This window comes from Salvelinus alpinus, chromosome 2 (assembly GCF_045679555.1).
Source record: "Salvelinus alpinus chromosome 2, SLU_Salpinus.1, whole genome shotgun sequence".
Lineage (NCBI taxonomy): Eukaryota > Metazoa > Chordata > Actinopteri > Salmoniformes > Salmonidae > Salvelinus > Salvelinus alpinus.
Window position 1 is genome coordinate 111633274 of NC_092087.1, and position 18683 is coordinate 111651956.

General features: G+C 42.9%; 2 protein-coding genes across 2 annotated transcripts in view; one reads left to right on the forward strand and one right to left on the reverse strand.

The window, feature by feature from the left end:
* LOC139549388 (zinc finger protein 180-like) overlaps positions 1 to 18683 on the forward strand; it is a 175557-nt gene that overhangs the window by 147390 nt on the left and 9484 nt on the right. The window lies entirely within an intron of this gene.
* Positions 144 to 10687, reverse strand: LOC139548412 (zinc finger protein ZFP2-like). Its single transcript, XM_071358097.1, has 2 exons — positions 10112 to 10687; positions 144 to 1656 (listed from the first exon to the last, which is right to left on the reverse strand). Exons 1-2 carry the CDS (start codon positions 10497 to 10499, stop codon positions 500 to 502), a joined length of 1545 nt encoding a protein of 514 aa, XP_071214198.1. The 5' UTR covers positions 10500 to 10687; the 3' UTR covers positions 144 to 499.

Here is an 18683-nt window from a genome sequence, read left to right on the forward strand (position 1 = left end):
TTAGAGGACAACCTGCAGAAGACAGTCAGCTACATATTGGAGTGATGCATTTAAATTTAGGGGTCACTAAACAAAGGAACACAACACTTATTTGTCATAACTCATCGATATTATGTTGAAATCAGTTGATTCTGGAAATAATGTGTACATCACTGGTTAGAGGACAACTCTTTTTTTGTTACTCACTTTGTGTTAAATCACATAAATAATACTCTTTCAATTCAGAGCCTGGATTTCCCCCAATGAGCCTAATATCCATATCATGTTGAAACCAATTGATAAGGGGGCAAACGTTTAGGGTTCTACATTGTGACATTCTGACTGACTGACTGCAGAGTACATTAATATACTATATATTAAAACATTCTACATTGAGACATTAAAATACTCCTACTACAATGTTAAAACATTCTACATTGTGACATTATTTCATTGATATCATGAAACAACTCCTTCATATATACATTTTCTGATATTTGATCAGAGATCTTTTATCAGATTATCTCTGGTTAAACCTAAAAGATTTCTCTCCTGTGTGTGTTCTATGGTGTATATTTAGGTAGCTAGAAGAAGAAAAACTCTTCCCACATTGACCACAGCTATATGGTTTCTCTCCTGTGTGTGTTCTATGGTGTATATTTAGATAGCTAGAAGAAGAAAAACTCTTCCCACATTGATCACAGCTAAATTGTTTCTCTCCTGTGTGTATTCTCTGATGCACTGTCAGAGAGCTAGATTGACTAAAACTCTTCCCACATTGATTACAGCTATAAGGTTTCTCTCCTGTGTGTGTTCTATGGTGTATAGTTAGATAGGTAGAAGTAGAAAAACTCTTCCCACATTGATGACAGATAAATGATTTCTCTCCTGTGTGTATTCTCTGGTGCACTGTCAGATCTCCAGATTGACTAAAACTCTTCCCACATTGACCACAGCTAAATGGTTTCTCTCCTGTGTGTATTCTCTGGTGCACTGTCAGAGAGCTAGATTGACTAAAACTCTTCCCACATTGATTACAGCTATAAGGTTTCTCTCCTGTGTGTGTTCTCTGGTGTAAAGTCAGCTGGCTGGATTTAGCAAAACTCTTCCCACATTGATCACAGCTATAAGGTTTCTCTCCTGTGTGTGTTCTCTGGTGTTCAGTCAGATGGCTAGATTTAACAAAACTCTTCCCACATTGAGCACAGCTATATGGTTTCTCTCCTGTGTGTATTCTCTGGTGCACTGTCAGAGAGCTAGATTGACTAAAACTCTTCCCACATTGATTACAGCTATAAGGTTTCTCTCCTGTGTGTGTTCTATGGTGTATAGTTAGATTGCCAGAAGAAAAACTCTTCCCACATTGACCACAGCTATAAGGTTTCTCTCCTGTGTGTGTTCTCTGGTGTTCAGTCAGATGGCTGGATTGAGCAAAACTCTTCCCACATTGATCACAGCTATAAGGTTTCTCTCTTGTGTGAATTCTTTGATGTATTTTAAGTTGTACTGAGGAGTTTAATCTCTTCCCACAGTCAGAGCAGCAGTGAGTTATCTTCCCTGTGGATCTCTGCGGGTGTTTCTTGAGGTGTTCTGATGTGGAGAGACTCTTCTCTGCCTCGTCAGCATCATGAGGTTGTTGAGACTCCCCAGAGGATCCACGATAGTCCCGTATCTCTGCTGTGTGAACAACAAAGTCAGACGGTTAAAGGCCCACAACAGCAGAAATCCACTGTTTATTTTAGGTAAAAGGTGATGCCCAGAGCATACCCATGAAGTTGTACAACAATTGACGTCTGTTAAATTTAACAATTAAGACAGTCAAGATAGCAACAACTGTGATATTTTGTCTTGTTTTCACATTAGTAGTAACATAGATGATTGTTGGCTAGAAATAAGTAATTCAAGTTGTTGAAATCCTAAGCAGTGTGCCAGACGACTTTTGGTCTCCAATATAGCCCCCTTTCTGTGTTTGCTAAAATTGCGGCATGAGGGCGATGCACACGCAATTTGGTTGCAGAAACTCCTCCCTGCTAATGAGGAAACCGCTAGTTATGGATGTAGTATATCTGGTAATGAGGAAACCGCTAGTTATGGATGTAGTATATCTGCTAATGAGGAAACCGCTAGTTATGGATGTAGTATATCTGGTAATGAGGAAACCACTAGTTATGGATGTAGTATATCTGCTAATGAGGAAACCGCTAGTTATGGATGTAGTATATCTGGTAATGAGGAAACCACTAGTTATGGATGTAGTATATCTGGTAATGAGGAAACCACTAGTTATGGATGTAGTATATCTGGTAATGAGGAAACCTCGCAAGGCTGCAGGCCCAGACGGCATTCCCAGCCGCGTCCTCAGAGCATGCGCAGACCAGCTGGCTGGTGTGTTTACGGACATATTCAATCAATCCTTATCCCAGTCTGCTGTTCCCACATGCTTCAAGAGGGCCACCATTGTTCCTGTTCCCAAGAAAGCTAAGGTAACTGAGCTAAACGACTACCGCCCCGTAGCACTCACTTCCGTCATCATGAAGTGCTTTGAGAGACTAGTCAAGGACCATATCACCTCCACCCTACCGGACACCCTAGACCCACTCCAATTTGCTTACCGACCCAATAGGTCCACAGACGACGCAATCGCAACCACACTGCACACTGCCCTAACCCATCTGGACAAGAGGAATACCCATGTGAGAATGCTGTTCATCGATTACAGCTCAGCATTTAACACCATAGTACCCTCCAAACTCGTCATCAAGCTCGAGACCCTGGGTCTCGACCCCGCCCTACTATTGGATTATAACTGTAAGGCTCATTTGAATCTCCTGCTTAATATGTTTGTGTTATTGTCGCAAATCAACTGCTTTATACTTATAAACTGAAACACTTCAACCAGTAAAATGTTCTGAGGCTTTGCTATCAGCCTGACAATAAGGGTTTGTACACTAAGTGTTTAACAAATTGGCACACAACTCCCACCTAACAATAACATAGACCTACTGTAGGACCCATAACTTCACCTAACAACAAGATAGACCTACTGTAGGACCCATAACTTCACCAAACAACAACATAGACCTAGGACTATAAATAATTTAATATTTCAGGTGAAACATGGAAATAACCAGATAATTTTGTGAATAATCCCACTAGGCTACTCTGTAATGTGTTGTCATTCTAAATGTCCTGAATAAAGGAAAATAGCTCTGTGTGTTGTACAATAGCCGATCCATCAAGGAACAGTTCTCTACACATTATGAGCTAAGTATCTCTGTGTGCAAACAGACTAACGAGGCCCTACAGTAAATCAAGCAAACAATAACATTATGAACATCAATTTGTTAGGGATGTTGGATCCAACGTGGAGCACGGCATAACTGTCTTTACCAGAGTAATGAATGAAGAAGCACTTTGGTTGTTTTTTTTTCTTTTCAGGAAGCAAATTTCTGCTTGAAAAAGCTAGCCTTGGCTTTTCTAACTGCCTGTGTATATGTGTGACTAACTAAAGAGCTACAGTATTAAGAATGATGTGTAATTATTGAAGAACCGTGTTAATGACAGTATCCATTTGGGTGTTGTCAAAGTTACGATTATTATTATTATTTTTAATTTATTTCAGCTTTATTTAACCAGGTAGGCCAGTTGAGAACAAGTTCTCATTTACAACTGCGACCTGGCCAAGATAAAGCAAAGCAGTGCGACAAAAACAACACAGAGTTACACACGGGATAACAAACGTACAGTCAATAACACAATAGAAAGATCTATATACAGTGTGTGCAAATGGAGTACGGAGGTAAGGCAATAAATAGGCCATAGTTGCGAAGTAATTACAATTTAACAAATTAACACTGGAGTGATAGATGTGCAAGTAGAAATACTGGTGTGCAAAAGAGCAAAAAAAAGTTAATAAAAACATGGGGATGAGGTAGGCAGTTGGATGGGCTATTTACAGATGGGCTGTGTACAGCTGCAGCGATTGGTAAGCTGCTCAGATAGCTGATGCTTAAAGTTAGTGAGGGAGATATAAGTCTCCAACTTCAGCGATTTTTGCAATTCGTTCCAGTCATTGGCAGCCGAGAACTGGAAGGAAAGGCGGCCAAAGTAGGTGTTGGCTTTGGTGATGACCAGTGAGATATACTTCCTGGAGCGCGTGCTATGGGTGGGTGTTGCTATGGTGACGAGTGAGCTGAGTTAAGGCGGCCTAGCAAAGACTTATAGATGACCTGGAGCCAGGTGGTTTGGCGACGAATATGTAGCGAGGGCCAGCCGACGAGAGCATACAGGTCCTAGTGGTGGGTGGTATATGGGGCTTTGGTGACAAAACGGATGGCACTGTGATAGACTGCATCCAGTTTGCTGAGTAGAGTGTTGGAGGCTATTTTGTAAATGACATCACTGAAGTCAAGGATCGGTAGGATAGTCAGTTTTACGAGGGTATGTTTGGCAGCGTGAGTGACGGAGGCTTTGATGCGAAATAGGAAGCAGATTCTAGATTTAATTTTGGATTGGAAACGCTTAATATTAGTCTGGAAGGAGAGTTTACAGTCTAGCCAGACACCTAGGTATTTATAGTTGTCCACATATTCTAAGTTAGAACCGTCCAGAGTAGTGATGCTGGATGGGCGGGTGCGGGCAGCGATCGGTGAAGAGCATACATTCAGTTTTACTAGCTTTTAAGAGCAGTTGGAGGCCACGGAAGGAGTGTTGTATGGCATTGAAGCTCGTTTGGAGGTTTGTTAACACAGTGTCCAAAAAAGGGCCAGATGTATACAGAATGGTGTCGTCTGCATAGAGGTGGATCAAGCAATCACCCGCAGCAAGAGCAACATCGTTGGTATATACAGAGAAAAGAGTCGGTCCAAGAATTTAACCCTGTGGTACCTCCATAGAGACTTCCAGAGGTCCGGACAACAGGCCCTCCGATTTGACACACTGAACTCTATCTGAGAAGTAGTTGGTGAACCAGGCGAGTCAGTCATTTCAGAAACCAAGGCTATTGAGTCTGCCGATAAGATTACGGCGATTGACAAAGTCAAAAGCCTTGGCCAGGTTGATGAAGACGGCTGCACAGTACTGTCTTTTATCAATGGCTGTTATGATATCGTTTAGTACCTTGAGCGTGACTGTGGTGCACCCGTGACCAGCTCGGATACTGGATTGCACAGCGGAGAAGGTACGGTGGGATTCAAAATGGTCAGTGATCTGTTTGTTAACTTGACTTTCGAAGACTTTAGAATGGCAGGGCAGGATGGATATAGGTCTGTAATAGTTTGGGTCTAGAGTGTCACCCCCTTTAAAGAGGGGGATGACCTCGGAAGCGTTCCAATCTTTAGGAATCTCGGACGATACGGAAGAGGTCGAACAGACTAGTAATAGGGGTTGCTACAATGGCGGCGGATAATTTTAGAAAGAGAGGGTCCAGATTGTCTAGCCCAGCTGATTTGTACGGGTCCAGGTTTTGCAACTCTTTCAGAACATCAGCTATCTGGATTTGGGTGAAGGAGAAGCTGGGGAGGCTTGGGCAAGTATCTGCTGGGGGTGGGGAGCTGTTGGCCGGGGTTGGGGTAGCCAGGAGGAAAGCATGGCCAACCGTAGAGAAATGCTTATTGAAATTCTCAATTATCGTGGAGTTATCGGTGGTGACAGTGTTTCCTAGCCTCAGTGTAGTAGGCAGCTGGGATGAGGTGCTCTTATTCTCCATGGACTTGACAGTGTCCCCAAAACGTTTTGGAGTTAGAGCTACAGGATGCAAATTTCTGTTTGAAAAAGCTAGCCTTTGCTTTCCTAACTGACTGTGTGTATTGGTTCCTGACTTCTCTGAAAAGTTGCATATCGCAAGGACTATTCGATGCTAGTGCAGTACTCCACAGGATGTTTTTGTGCTGGTCGAGGGCAGTCAGGTCTGGAGTGAACAAAGGGCTATATCTGTTCTTAGTTCTACATTTTTTGAAAGGGGCATGCTTATTTAAGGTGGTGAGGAAATTACAATTAATGAACAACCAGGCATCCCCTACTGAAGGGATGAGGTCAATATACTTCCAGGATATATCCAGGTTAACCTCACTAGGGTAGGGGGCGCTATTTTCACCTCCGGATGAAAAGCGTGCCCAAAGTAAACTTGGTAGATTTAGATAGAAAACACTCTAAAGTTTCCAAAACTGTTAAAATAATGCCTGAGTATAATATGACAGGCGATGTTCTATGTTCTGATGGCATCTGATGGAGGTTCTAGCTATAAGGTCTAAAAAAAAATAGCAGATCCATATCACATTGGCTGGTTAACTTCTGATGGCTAGCTGCTGATGGAGGTTCTAGCTATAAGGTCTAAAAAAAAAAAATAGCTGATCCGTATCATATTGGGTGAGGCGGGTTGCCGGAAGGTATATTTAATTTAAAATTGAAAAAGATTGAAATATATTGCAAAATATACAAAAAAGGCGAAAAAAACTAACCATTTACAACAAACACGTCTTAATGCTACGCCATCTTGGATTATAAAATGACTCAGTTAAAAACCATTGGATTTAGCAAACTCTGAAATTATTTAGTATTTCTGTGCTCATGAAAACTGTTTCCCCAGCGTAACATAAGGAGCCACTAAATGATAAGTGGGTCGAGTGCATTTCAGAATACAAAAAAACTGTCCGACAGCAAGATCCCGTATTTAAGTTGAAGTTCATCATATGACAAGCGTAACGTTATGACTATAACTACTGTTCCCTGAAGGAGGAAACTAGGTACAACATACTATTAAATCCACATGTTATGATTATAACTACTGTTCCCTGAAGGAGGGAAACTAGGTGCAACATAGTATCAAATCCACGCCTCGCTGGAAGCCCCGCCTTCCACAGGTGATGAGAGTGAGGCTTGGATTTATTCCTTAAAGTTAATACTGCTCTTCACCGACCCAGGAAAGGGCGGGAACAAACAGGCGTTGTACCTCGTTTCCCTCCTTCAGGGAAGTGTAATTATAATCAAAGTTACACTCCCTTTCAGTCAGTCAACTTCGGAACAACATACTGAGGGGAAATAAAATCATTCCCCAACCGACCCAAACGGATACTAAATGAAACGGCCCCTGGCAGATTCTTCACCTCCAAACAGCAAGTAAACAAAGTCTAATCAAAATCAATTGCAAATGAGAATAACTCCTCAAAGTATTTTTGTAAAATATTTCCAGCTCTCGCCCTTTCGATAACCACTCATCATGAAAGGGAAAAATGTAATGCTCTGATCCAGTGGAAATGTCATAAAATACCTGATTACTTCTTATCCTTTTCACAAATAGCCTACAGCTGTGTCTGTCCAGAACTCACTGGAGCAGGAAACTGAGGGCCTAGAATATTTTATACAATGTTGCAAGCTTGCTATCCGAGTTTCCTGACCCAGTTGATAGTTGATACAATTTTTCAAGTTTGTAGTAGACAGGCCATTTGCAACCAATGTGATTTCTCGGATATTTATTTTTATCAGGATATTTTCTAACTGCAGAATGCAATGTTTTTATTTGTTGGCTTTATGTAGGCTATTTTTACATAGTTGGCAATGTCAATAAAAGTTACTTTTAGATTTGTATAATTTTCATTTTGATAGAATGTAGATTAATCACAGACAATCATTTTGAGATACTATTATAAATTAAATGAAAATTGGCACTCCAGCTGGAAAAGGTTGCAGACTGATGGTGTAGTCTATTACTAGTCTATTAGTCTATCTATCTGTAGTCTATTAGTCTATTACTGAAAACTTCAGGAGCAAAACGGAATTTACGAATTTACGAAGTCCAGCAGCAGAGGGGGGGGGGGGGCTCCCTCCGGTCAGGTTATAGTGATGACCGGCACCCTCTGGTCTGGTTGTAGTGACGACCGGCTCCCTCTGGTCTGGTTGTAGTGATGACCGGCTCCCTCTGGTCGGTTTATAGTGATGACCGGCTCCCTCTGGTCTGGTTATAGTGATGACCGGCTCCCTCTGGTCTGGTTATAGTGATGACCGGCTCCCTCTGGTCTGGTTATAGTGACGACCGGCTCCCTCTGGTCTGGTTATAGTGACGACCGGCTCCCTCTGGTCTGGTTATAGTGACGATCGGCTCCCTCTGGTCTGGTTATAGTGACGACCGGCTCCCTCTGGTCGGGTTACAGTGACGACCGGCTCCCTCTGGTCGGGTTATAGTGACGACCGGCTCCCTCTGGTCGGGTTGTGTTGACGACCGGCTCCCTCTGGTCGGGTTGTGTTGACGACCGGCTCCCTCTGGTCGGGTTGTGTTGACGACCGGCTCCCTCTGGTCGGGTTGTGTTGACGACCGGCTCCCTCTGGTCGGGTTGTGTTGACGACCGGCTCCCTCTGGTCGGGTTGTGTTGACGACCGGCTCCCTCTGGTCGGGTTGTGTTGACGACCGGCTCCCTCTGGTCGGGTTGTGTTGACGACCGGCTCCCTCTGGTCCAGGTTGTGTTGACGACCGCTCCCTCTGGTCGGGTTGTGTTGACAACCGGCTCCCTCTGGTCGGGTTGTGTTGACAACCGGCTCCCTCTGGTCAGGTTGACGACCGGCTCCCTCTGGTCAGGTTGACGACCGGCTCCCTCTGGTCAGGTTGTGTTGACGACCGGCTCCCTCTGGTCAGGTTGTGTTGACAACCGGCTCCCTCTGGTCAGGTTGTGTTGACAACCGGCTCCCTCTGGTCAGGTTGTGTTGACAACCGGCTCCCTCTGGTCGGGTTATGTTGACGACCGGCTCCCTCTGGTCGGGTTATGTTGACGACCGGCTCCCTCTGGTCGGGTTATGTTGACGACCGGCTCCCTCTGGTCAGGTTATGTTGACGACTAGCTCACTCTAGTCATTTATGTGTCTTATTTATTATTATATTGTTATATTGTTGACTGGGCGGCGCACAATTGGCCCAGCGTCGTCCGGGTTAGGCAGTCATTGTAAATAAGAATTTGTTCTTAACTGACTTGCCTAGTTAAATAAAGGTTACATTTAAATAAATAAATAGTGATTCATGACAAACCATTTTTTACAAATCCGTCAAGTCACCAACTTTGAGAAGGGTTTAAAACAAAGGTTTCAAACCAATTCATGAATGTAATTGAATCTAGGTATGTCTTGCCTTTAATGTAAGGGCATGAAAAAAAATTGGCTGAATATTATACAATGACTTATCAACTGCTCTAATAATTTGCCTCCACAGGAAATCTTCACTGGCAATTCTAGAATATACTATATATCATAGAAACCTGGTTAAACTATCATTATGACATCATGGATGAATTCTAGAATATACTATATATCCTAGAAACCTGGTTAAACCTGTTAAACTATCATTATGACATCATGGATGAATTCTAGAATATACTATATATCCTAGAAACCTGGTTAAACTATCATTATGACGTCATGGATGAATTCTAGAATATACTATATATCCTAGAAACCTGGTTAAACTATCACTATGACATCATGGATGAATTCTAGAATATACTATATAGCCTAGAAACCTGGTTAAACTATCATTATGACATCATGCATGGCCAGTCCTTGTATTCATAGTGTAGTGAATTTGTGGGGAAGCCCTGAGCTGGCCTCAAACCTGGGTCCAGCGACTGTCAAGCCAACACCTTATAACTGTTATGCCAAGATGTCTGAACTTCTTGACGAGGTCGCTAGGTTTTGGGTTACGGTTGCTACAATAGCTTTCTCAATGAATTTGAGAGTGGTTACATTTCTCCAGCCCCCATCCCACATCCGTTTACCAGTCTTTCCACCACTGTTTTGGTAACAAGATGATGGGCCTGGAGACATGTAACTACTCTCAAATTCATAGACAGACCTATGGATGAAAGTACTGACCATCCAAGATATCAACATTATAGTTTTAACCATGTTGAGGCTGTTGATTTACATTGTTTCTAAACATTGGAGTAAAAAAAGCTTATTTGGGGTTCTGATGGGGTACAACAGTTGAACTAAGCTCATGAGGCATGTGTTATATTCTCCAAGAATCAATGGCTATAAATAAATAATTTAAAAGTCAAAATATGGATGTAGCAATTGCAGATTTCCCTTTTAACACCAAACATCAGTTCAACAACTGCAGAGTTTGTACCTCTGTTTTTAAGACAGTACTTACCAGTGGTAATCACGGCCCGGTTTCTCAAAACCATCTTATGGCTAAGTTCAGCTTTAGAACCACTGGATGCCTTAAATTGCGTTTGGGAAATCGGGCCCAAATATCCAGCTTCCTCCTCCTCTTCTTCCGATGAGGTCGTAATCTCCCCCTCCTCCGCTTTCACTTCAAAAACTGAATCGTCCTCATCTTTTACTCTGAACGCCTCTTCGTCTTTCTCTTCTTTCACTGTAACGTCTTTCTCTTCTTCTTTCCCTGTAACAGCCTCACCCTCTACTTGTTTTTGTATTGTAACATCCTTCTCTTCCTCCTCCTCTTTGATGAGAGCTTCTTTCTCCGTCCACCAGACCGTCTCTTCTTCAGCAGGAAGAGAGTAATTTAGTGAACTCATGGTCGGAGATGTTAGCTAGCTAGGCTAATGCTAACTTAACCAGCCCGCCAGCTGAATAATAACAACAACACCGTAAATATGAAATGAAATAAGAGCTTACTAAATAGACGACAGACGAGGGTTTAAAACACAGTGGCTAATATACACGATAGCGTCTAAAGAGCTTTATGGGTTAGGCTATTTTGGCTAGCAAGTGTAAGAAATTGAAATAGATACTGGAGACTAGTATAACAACATTCCAACATAGGCTATCCTTTGTACAAAATGAACCCACCCTCTCTTTGTCCTTAGGCACATGCCGATCTCATTAGATACTAACCTCAGACACACACACACCCCACTCAGGACAGGCCCCTGAAACATCATTTAGACATACACATTCTTTTCAAGGGTGTGACTCAAGACAAAGAACTATGTCAAGAGCCAATGGAACGTCGACACCTGGTCCGAACAGGACCACTCACGACCAAGATTGACCAAGAGGAAGGCCAGACGACAAGACCACCTACTTTGCTAGTTGCCTATATAATTTGAATGTACTGTTTAGAGCGGTCTCTTCTCCGACGATTTCATAAGAATCTGACAGAAAGGGGCCGTGCACGTTTTTGCCTGATATCTTTACACTTGAATAAAACGGCCTTATTATAAAATTATCCACCTCGTCCTATGTCTCCACTTGTTCTCCTGTCTCAAGTAAACGTTTTATCAACAGACTTGGTAGCAGAGGATGGTTATACACCTTTGATTTCGGTCCATAGAAAATTGATCAGACAGGAGGCGAGTGGGAGAAAGATTCAAGAAGGAGAGGTGACCCGCTCGAGGGAGACGTCGGCGATTCAACTCACCCAGGAAACTGATCAAAGAGCTCGAAAATATTAAGGTAAGCAGAGCCGGTTTAATCAAAATCTGCATATTGTAGTATAGCCAATATCTAAATTATGATCAGGAGTACTGAGGTGAGTGTGAATTGTTGCTAAATTTATGTGGAATTGTCTAGAATCTAAGGCACGGTGTAAGGATATCTGCGTTAAAAATCCCATTCCAAGTAGTCTGATAACAGTGAGGAATTAAATGAATTTTGTCTGAATGTATTCCAAGTAGTCTGATAACAGTGAGGAATTAAATGAATTAACTGAATGTATTCCAAGTAGTCTGATAACAGTGAGGAATTAAATGAATTTTGTCTGAAATGTATTCCAAGTAGTCTGATATACCAGTGAGGAATTGTGGTAATAGCGAACCTGAGCCTACTGGAGTTGGCATTCCAGTAGACAGAAGGCTATGCTGAATGTATTCCAAGTAGTCTGATAACAGTGAGGAATTAAATGCTGAAATGTATTCCAAGTAGTCTGATATACCAGTGAGGAATCGATGAAATAAGTTGCATGAGCAGAACCGAGACAAGTCGATAACGCCAAATCAATGTGAGTGATTGAACGTTCCACGAGGCCGATTGCTAATAATTAGCCATATGCTAAGTTGAGGCTGTGTTGGAAGTGACCGCCGGGTCAGAGAAGCAGCTATTTTCTGCTGATAAGTTGACCTGATTTTTCCCTCTCGTGCTGTTGATAAATCCTTAAGGGTTAGAATTAATTTGACAATTATTTTAGAAGCGCTTGATTTACTAGTATATTGTTCCCAAAGGAAATTTCTTGAATGTTTTGGCAAAGTATTTAATTAATCGAGAAAAAAAACGAGTTCAAATTAATCGAAAAAGTTAAAAGTAATAATATCTTTCGAATAAAAGATCTTATAATTGCCATTCCAATTATATCAGGAGCGCCTGAATTCATTAGTATATTGTTCCCAAAGGAAACTTCTGAAATATTTTGCCAAGGTATTTAATTAATTGAATAAGCGAAAAGCAATAATATTTTTATTATAAGTACCTAAAACTGTCATTCCAATTATATCAGGAGCGCGTGAATATATTCGTATATTGTTTCAAAAAGATATAGCTGAAATATTGTTGGAAAACGAAAATAATTCATCGAATACACGGCAATAAAATTCTTTGTCCACGCGGGTCGGACACGAGACTAAGGGGGGTTAGAGAAAAAATACATCGCTGGTTTCGATCAGTGACGGGCTAAAGTATACAAAGATAATAATAGACCCAGACATAGCTTAACGACAAAATGACCACGACTATCGTCCCCAAACACAAATTCAACGAATATTTAGATCAGAGAATGAAAGACAGAGCAGGCGGGAGATTACATTACAAACCCGTTAAAAGAATTTGGGAAGAAGTGAGGCTGAAATGGACGCAAGCCGGTTTCCTTAGTGGAGTCTCCCCATCAAAAGGGCAGCTCCTCACTATGGAGAAAAAATTAGGGGAAGCAGTGAAGGAAAAGATAGAAAGTGAAGCTGAAAAGAATAAGAGTCACTTATTTAAAAAGGAAGGAACAAAGCAAAGGGAAAGAGCAGAGGCTGAGCTGAAAATAGGAATTTGGGCAATTGAAGAAATTAGAAGAGCACTCCCTTACAGGAAACCTGATACGATGGGGGTGGGCACTGGAGCACCAACTGACACCAAAGAGGGCAGGCCCAACAATAATGACGCCCCACCTACCACCACAGCAGCCCCATCGGCCCCAATCCATCTCAGGGGCACTGTGGGGTTAATGGCAATTCCCCAGGCTCAGTTCAACTCCCATGTGCATCACCACATCACCCAATACAATAAGGATAAGGGAGGGGCTGAACCACAAATCCAGTCCCTACAGGTACAACTTTTGAAACTACAATTGAAAGAGGCCCAGAAAGGAGAGAAACCCAAGAAACAGATGGTGGCTGAAGACCAACAAGAAATCTCACAAATTATTGAAAAAACTGTTTCCCGAATGATACAGCAACAACAACTACCCATCTTCACCCAGCAGGGACCAACTATACACCCACCCCAGGAGCAGCCATTCCAACTGCCGTATGCCTACCCGCTTCAGCCATACCCTTCGTCGGAACCACCACTACAACCCTACTACCCACTACCACAATCAAACTATTCACCCACATGGGGACAGCCCCAGAGGTACTCTGGATCTTATGGAAGCTGTCATAATTGTAAACAAGCTGGGCACATGGTGCGACAGTGTCCGCACCCAATAACCCCGGCCCAAAGCCAGTTTCTGGCCAAAAGGGGACGAGGATACGCCCCTAGACCAAGGGGGAGTCAGGCCAATGATGTATCAACCACGTGCGGCCCTTCAACCCGCATACAATCACCCCAATCCAGACCCGAATCAGCAATCACCTCCCCCTTTTCAGGGCATGGCTGACGAATATGCCCCATGGCCCTGAAGCTGCTCACCACTAACCTACACTCATCATTGTCCTGGACTACTGAAGCATCAAAGGCTTTTGCACTCTTGAAAACAGATCTCTAAGTGGCAGTAGCCCTAACAGCACCTGACTAAAAAAAAACAAGTTCCATCTGGATGTTTCTGAAAAGGAAGGATTTACATCATCCATCCTTTTCCAGAACCTAGAGGGGGAGAGTAGAGTGTTGAGGTATCACTCCTCCAAACTGGACCACATTGAAGAAGGGCAAACCACATGCTCCAGGTATGTGGCTGCAGTGGCAAAAGCTATTGGAAAAACAGCCCACATGATAATGTGCCATCCATTGGAAATCCACACCCACCATGGGGTTGCAGCATATCTGATGAGCAAAGAATTCACGTTCAGCGCTGAAAGGAAGTGGCTGCAAACCGAACTCATGTGTATTGTTTAATGACAAACGCTCCATGTACCAATAGGGTCGGATGTGTAAATGTCAACTGATTAATGGATGTTGTTTAATGATGGGGTTAGTGTACAGGCCACAATCTCATAAGTCTCGTGGAACGCGCCAATCAAATGTATGTGCAGGTTTGAAGTTGATTTGGGTTAAAGTCCTGCCCCTGGCGTTGCTGGCCATGATAGCCTCTCCAGGTGCAGGCACCCATCTCTCTCCTCATGAGACAATGGCTGGAGGAGTCATGCTGGGTTCACCAAGGGAGGGAGGTCATATGCCCGCCCTTGATGTATAACAAATTGTAATGTCTGATAATTGACGGAACTTTCTGCAGCTCTCTCCACACAGATTCACAAGGTCCAAATGGGGAAGCTGACAGAAGATCCGCCATCACTGAAGGTAAAAAATTGGTGACTGGGTGGGGTTAAAAGTCCGCAAGAGAAAGTGGCTAGAACCCAGGTGGACTGGACTGTACGAAGTGAGGGAAGTTACTTCACACTCAGTCCAGGTCAAAGGTAAATCAGGCGCACCTTGGCACCACCTCACACATTGCACTCCAGCCCCAATCCCTTCTAGAACACTGACAGAAGTCAGAGCTGATTTAAACAGCTTAAATTCGATTCCAAATGAAGACATTCCTGACTCAGGTGATGCGGAATCAAACTCCGCCTCCCCTGATAAAGGAACCTCGCCCAGTTAGAGGGATATTTCTCCCTCCCTGGGCAAGGCTAGGGATATCTGGCCCCTTATTTGTGATATTCCTACTGATATTTGGGGTGTCCCTGGGCACTTTCACATGGTTAATAGAATAACTATAACCGGATCCCCATGGATGTATGTCACGGACACTCTAGTCTAACTAGGTAATAATAGATAAAAAAAAATTAAAAATAAAATAAAAAAAATTTAAAATTTTTGAAAACAATAGTTAAAATAAGAAACTAATATGGCTCAAATTGAGAAGGTTGAATAAGAGTGGGTGGAGAGCTGTGCAGAGAATGGACAGAAGATGGCAGTATTGCAGTACCCAATGGTCTCCCAGTCGACGGGGGGCCTGGTTGAATGCTGGTGACATGATTTTGTTTTTTGGAGTAAACATTAAGGTTAAGGGTTTCCGTGTTCCCAGAGATAAGATATCTTAAAAGAATACACTCATATTGGAATAGGAGTTTTACTTTCTGAGTTTTATTTAGGCAAGGGACTTTGAGAAGATAAAGGGTTCTTTTGGTATGTCTAGATATGGAACACGAATGTAGGTGTAACCTTTTGGCCTATTTTCTGTTTTCGTTGCATTTTTCCGGTGGCTTGATCACTCACGGGGAAAATGTAGTGAGAATAATGATGTTGTGTCATTGGGGATACTAGTTTTGAGGTATATTGATTATAATAGAGTTTATAACTCTTGACCATAAGGTAAGCATTTGTATTGGCCATTAGAAGATAGAGATAGGTTAATTAAGGTTATGTTAGGACTTTAGAGATTGACACTATAAGACCTGTTGTTATTTTTAAATCCATGCAGATAAAGTCAAAACAGTGAGACACTTAGTTAATATTGTAAAGGAACACATAGTTGTTATTGACTATTATTAGAAAAAGGCAGACAGATGGGTCTACCCCGCACTGTTGAGACCTTGAAGGTTTGAGAGCAGAGTGGGGAGGGTGGACCAGGAAATGAGCAAGGTAGGCTGTGAAATAAGAAAGGAGAGAAAGGGTTTAACATATATAAGCAGCACAGATACATTTTAAAGTAGATAAGTCACTTGACAGAGAATTGGAAAAAAAAATAGATATGAATGTACGCCCAAGGGAGAATTGGATATGCGGCGAATGAATGGGACGTTTCTATATTATAATGTACTAAGTCATTATTTAGAGTAGGTAAGGTTGATACCTGGCCGGAGCCAGGTATCAAACGGGGGAGGGGTACATTGTGGTCTAGGATAGGATGGGGCCTATTGGAAAATAAACTAATGTAAAATTCAAAATTATAGCTAACAAATAGGTATAGAAGTTAAATATATAATCAGATAAAACAAATGAGAAACTGGTGGTTAACCAAATCTGTATGTCCAGGATTTTATGCGTTGCAGGTGAATTAAAGGAGAAGGTGATTCACTCGACCTGGGGGCATATCGCACTTGGAGGGTGAGGCACACTGACACTGCCGAATGATCACAGAGTTAAGGAGAAGAACTGTTGCTAATAAAGCTCGGGGGTCAACTCCTTAATGAAAATTCCCTGACCCCGACCTTTCCTCACTGTGTACGTTCATAGAAGTGAAAGTGTTGTTTGACCTCTGGCTGATGATGTGTTCTTTGGGAGAGGGTGGGGTTTTACAGGACTGCTTGCAGTCCTGAGCTGTCTGATTAGGATACGATGGGGATGTTACCATCACAGTGTTGCCAGAACCACCACCAGTTCTAACGGACCAGGGTTCAGCCGGCCTCCTCCACCACTTCAAGACCAAGTCCCACGCCACCACCTAAGCTCTCCAATCTGGTACAGGTAATAAATGTGAAAGACATCTCAGATAGTGAACAATTGGGGACTGAAACTGGTTATGAGGAAAGGGAGAATATGTGGTTGGCCTAAAGAATACTTAATAGAAAGGACTGTGTCGTATGTGGACATGCCAGACCTATTCTGGCTGCTCACCCATTTGCCCTAAGTAATGTGGAAGGTTGGATGTGTATATTGGAAAGTTTAAGCCAAATTCAACCTTGTGTAAAACTCTTGAGTTTTGTGTTCCCAGAAGTACCTCCCCAGAAGGTACCGTGGGGAGTTAAGGCATATGGGGGATATAACAGCTGTATCACTGGTACAGGTAGAGGTATAGACTATGGAGGGCTCCCTGCTGCTACCTGCATCACTAATACCACTATGAACTAGAGGTGTTGCTGATGTATGGTGGATGTGTGGACCTGCCAGGCGGTTGACCCCATTTTTGAAAGGAAATTGTCGTTGCTCATGTGTTTTGGCCAGTCTGATACCACCATTGCCTATTATTATAGCTAATCAACTTCTGGGAGCTACACAGGACACAGAGGCTTGGGACCAACCCAGGAGACGGCAGAAACGTGACGCTCCTTGGTCCGAGGGTACAGATAACATGCACACCAACCTGTTGGGGTCCCAATAGGGGTCCCCCACGAATACCAGACATCAAACAGGAATGATGGCCTGTGGCATCTATTGCCCAGTTTGGCCCAGCTATTGTTGATACTAAGCAGAATGCTTGGATCAATTATATCTACTATAATCAACAATGATTTGTTAAACCACACCCACACAGGACTTACAGGGATGGCTGAACAATTGGATGCTACCCCACAAACCAGTAGACACAATAGACTAACACTGGACATAAGTCTGGCCAACTAGGGAGGTGTAACAGTGTTGCACGTTTGTTCCTAACAATACTAGTCCGGATGGGAGCATTTCAAAAGCTCTGAGTGGGTTGGCAAGGTTATCAGTGGAGATGAAGGGTCTTGCAGGTGTGGAGGAGAGTGGACTGTTCCCCTGGCTGGGTGGTTGTTTTGGTAAGTACACTGCAATGATGATTACTGGATTTCTGACACTAGTTGTTGTTTTTCATTTCTGTGTTGCCTGTATCATACCTTGTTTGATGAAGTCTGTTACAGATGTGGAAAGGGCCTATGGTATGATGCCGCTGCTTGATGCTCCAGTTGGAGAGGCTGATACGAAAACAAGCTTCCGCAGGAAAGTGGGCTTGACAGAGGAGGACCCTTGGTTTGCTGTAGTTGATGTTGTCGAATGAATAAAAAGTGATGTTTGTCCTCCCTGTTGTGAAGGTTTGAAGTTCCCGGGTGGCGACGAGCCCACCTGGTACAGGTTGTATAGAGGGATGGACCGGAGGGTTTAACATATTCTCGTTTTTTGGTTTACTAATGTGTGGTTGGCCACTCCAGGTGTAGTTATTGGAGTGGTCTCCTTTTTGGTCCTTGCTCAGTTACGACTCAACTTACATTGATGCTATTGGTGTCCCTAGGGGGTGCCAGATGAATATAAACTGGTGGACCAAGTGACAGCTGGGTTTGAATCATCATTTTGTTGGTGGTGTACAGTTAATAAAAATGTGGACAGAATAAACTACATTCATTTTAATGTCCAGAAACTGGGCAATTGGACTCAACAAGGTTTCGAGGCGGTCCATGGACAATTGGCAGCTACGTCCCTGATGGCATTTCAAAATAGAATCGCGGTTGATATGTTATTGGCTGAACGGGGGGGGTCTGTGCAATGTTTGGTGAACAGTGTTGTACTTTCATTCCCAATAACACAGCTACGGATGGGAGTCTGACTGTAGCATTGGAGGGACTTCGTACCCTTAATGGTAAGATGAAACAGCATTCTGGAGTAGACACTTCTATGTGGGACTCATGGATGGATGCCTTTGGTAAATATAAGACGCTAGTTTCCTC

Coding starts and splice junctions, on each gene's coding strand:
- LOC139548412 (XM_071358097.1), bottom strand. CDS start 10,499: ATGAGTTCACTAAATTACTCTCTTCCTGCTGAAGAAGAGACGGTCTGG. Junction 1,657..10,111: donor CCGGGCCGTGATTACCACTG/GTAAGTACTGTC, acceptor TTGTTCACACAG/CAGAGATACGGGACTATCGT.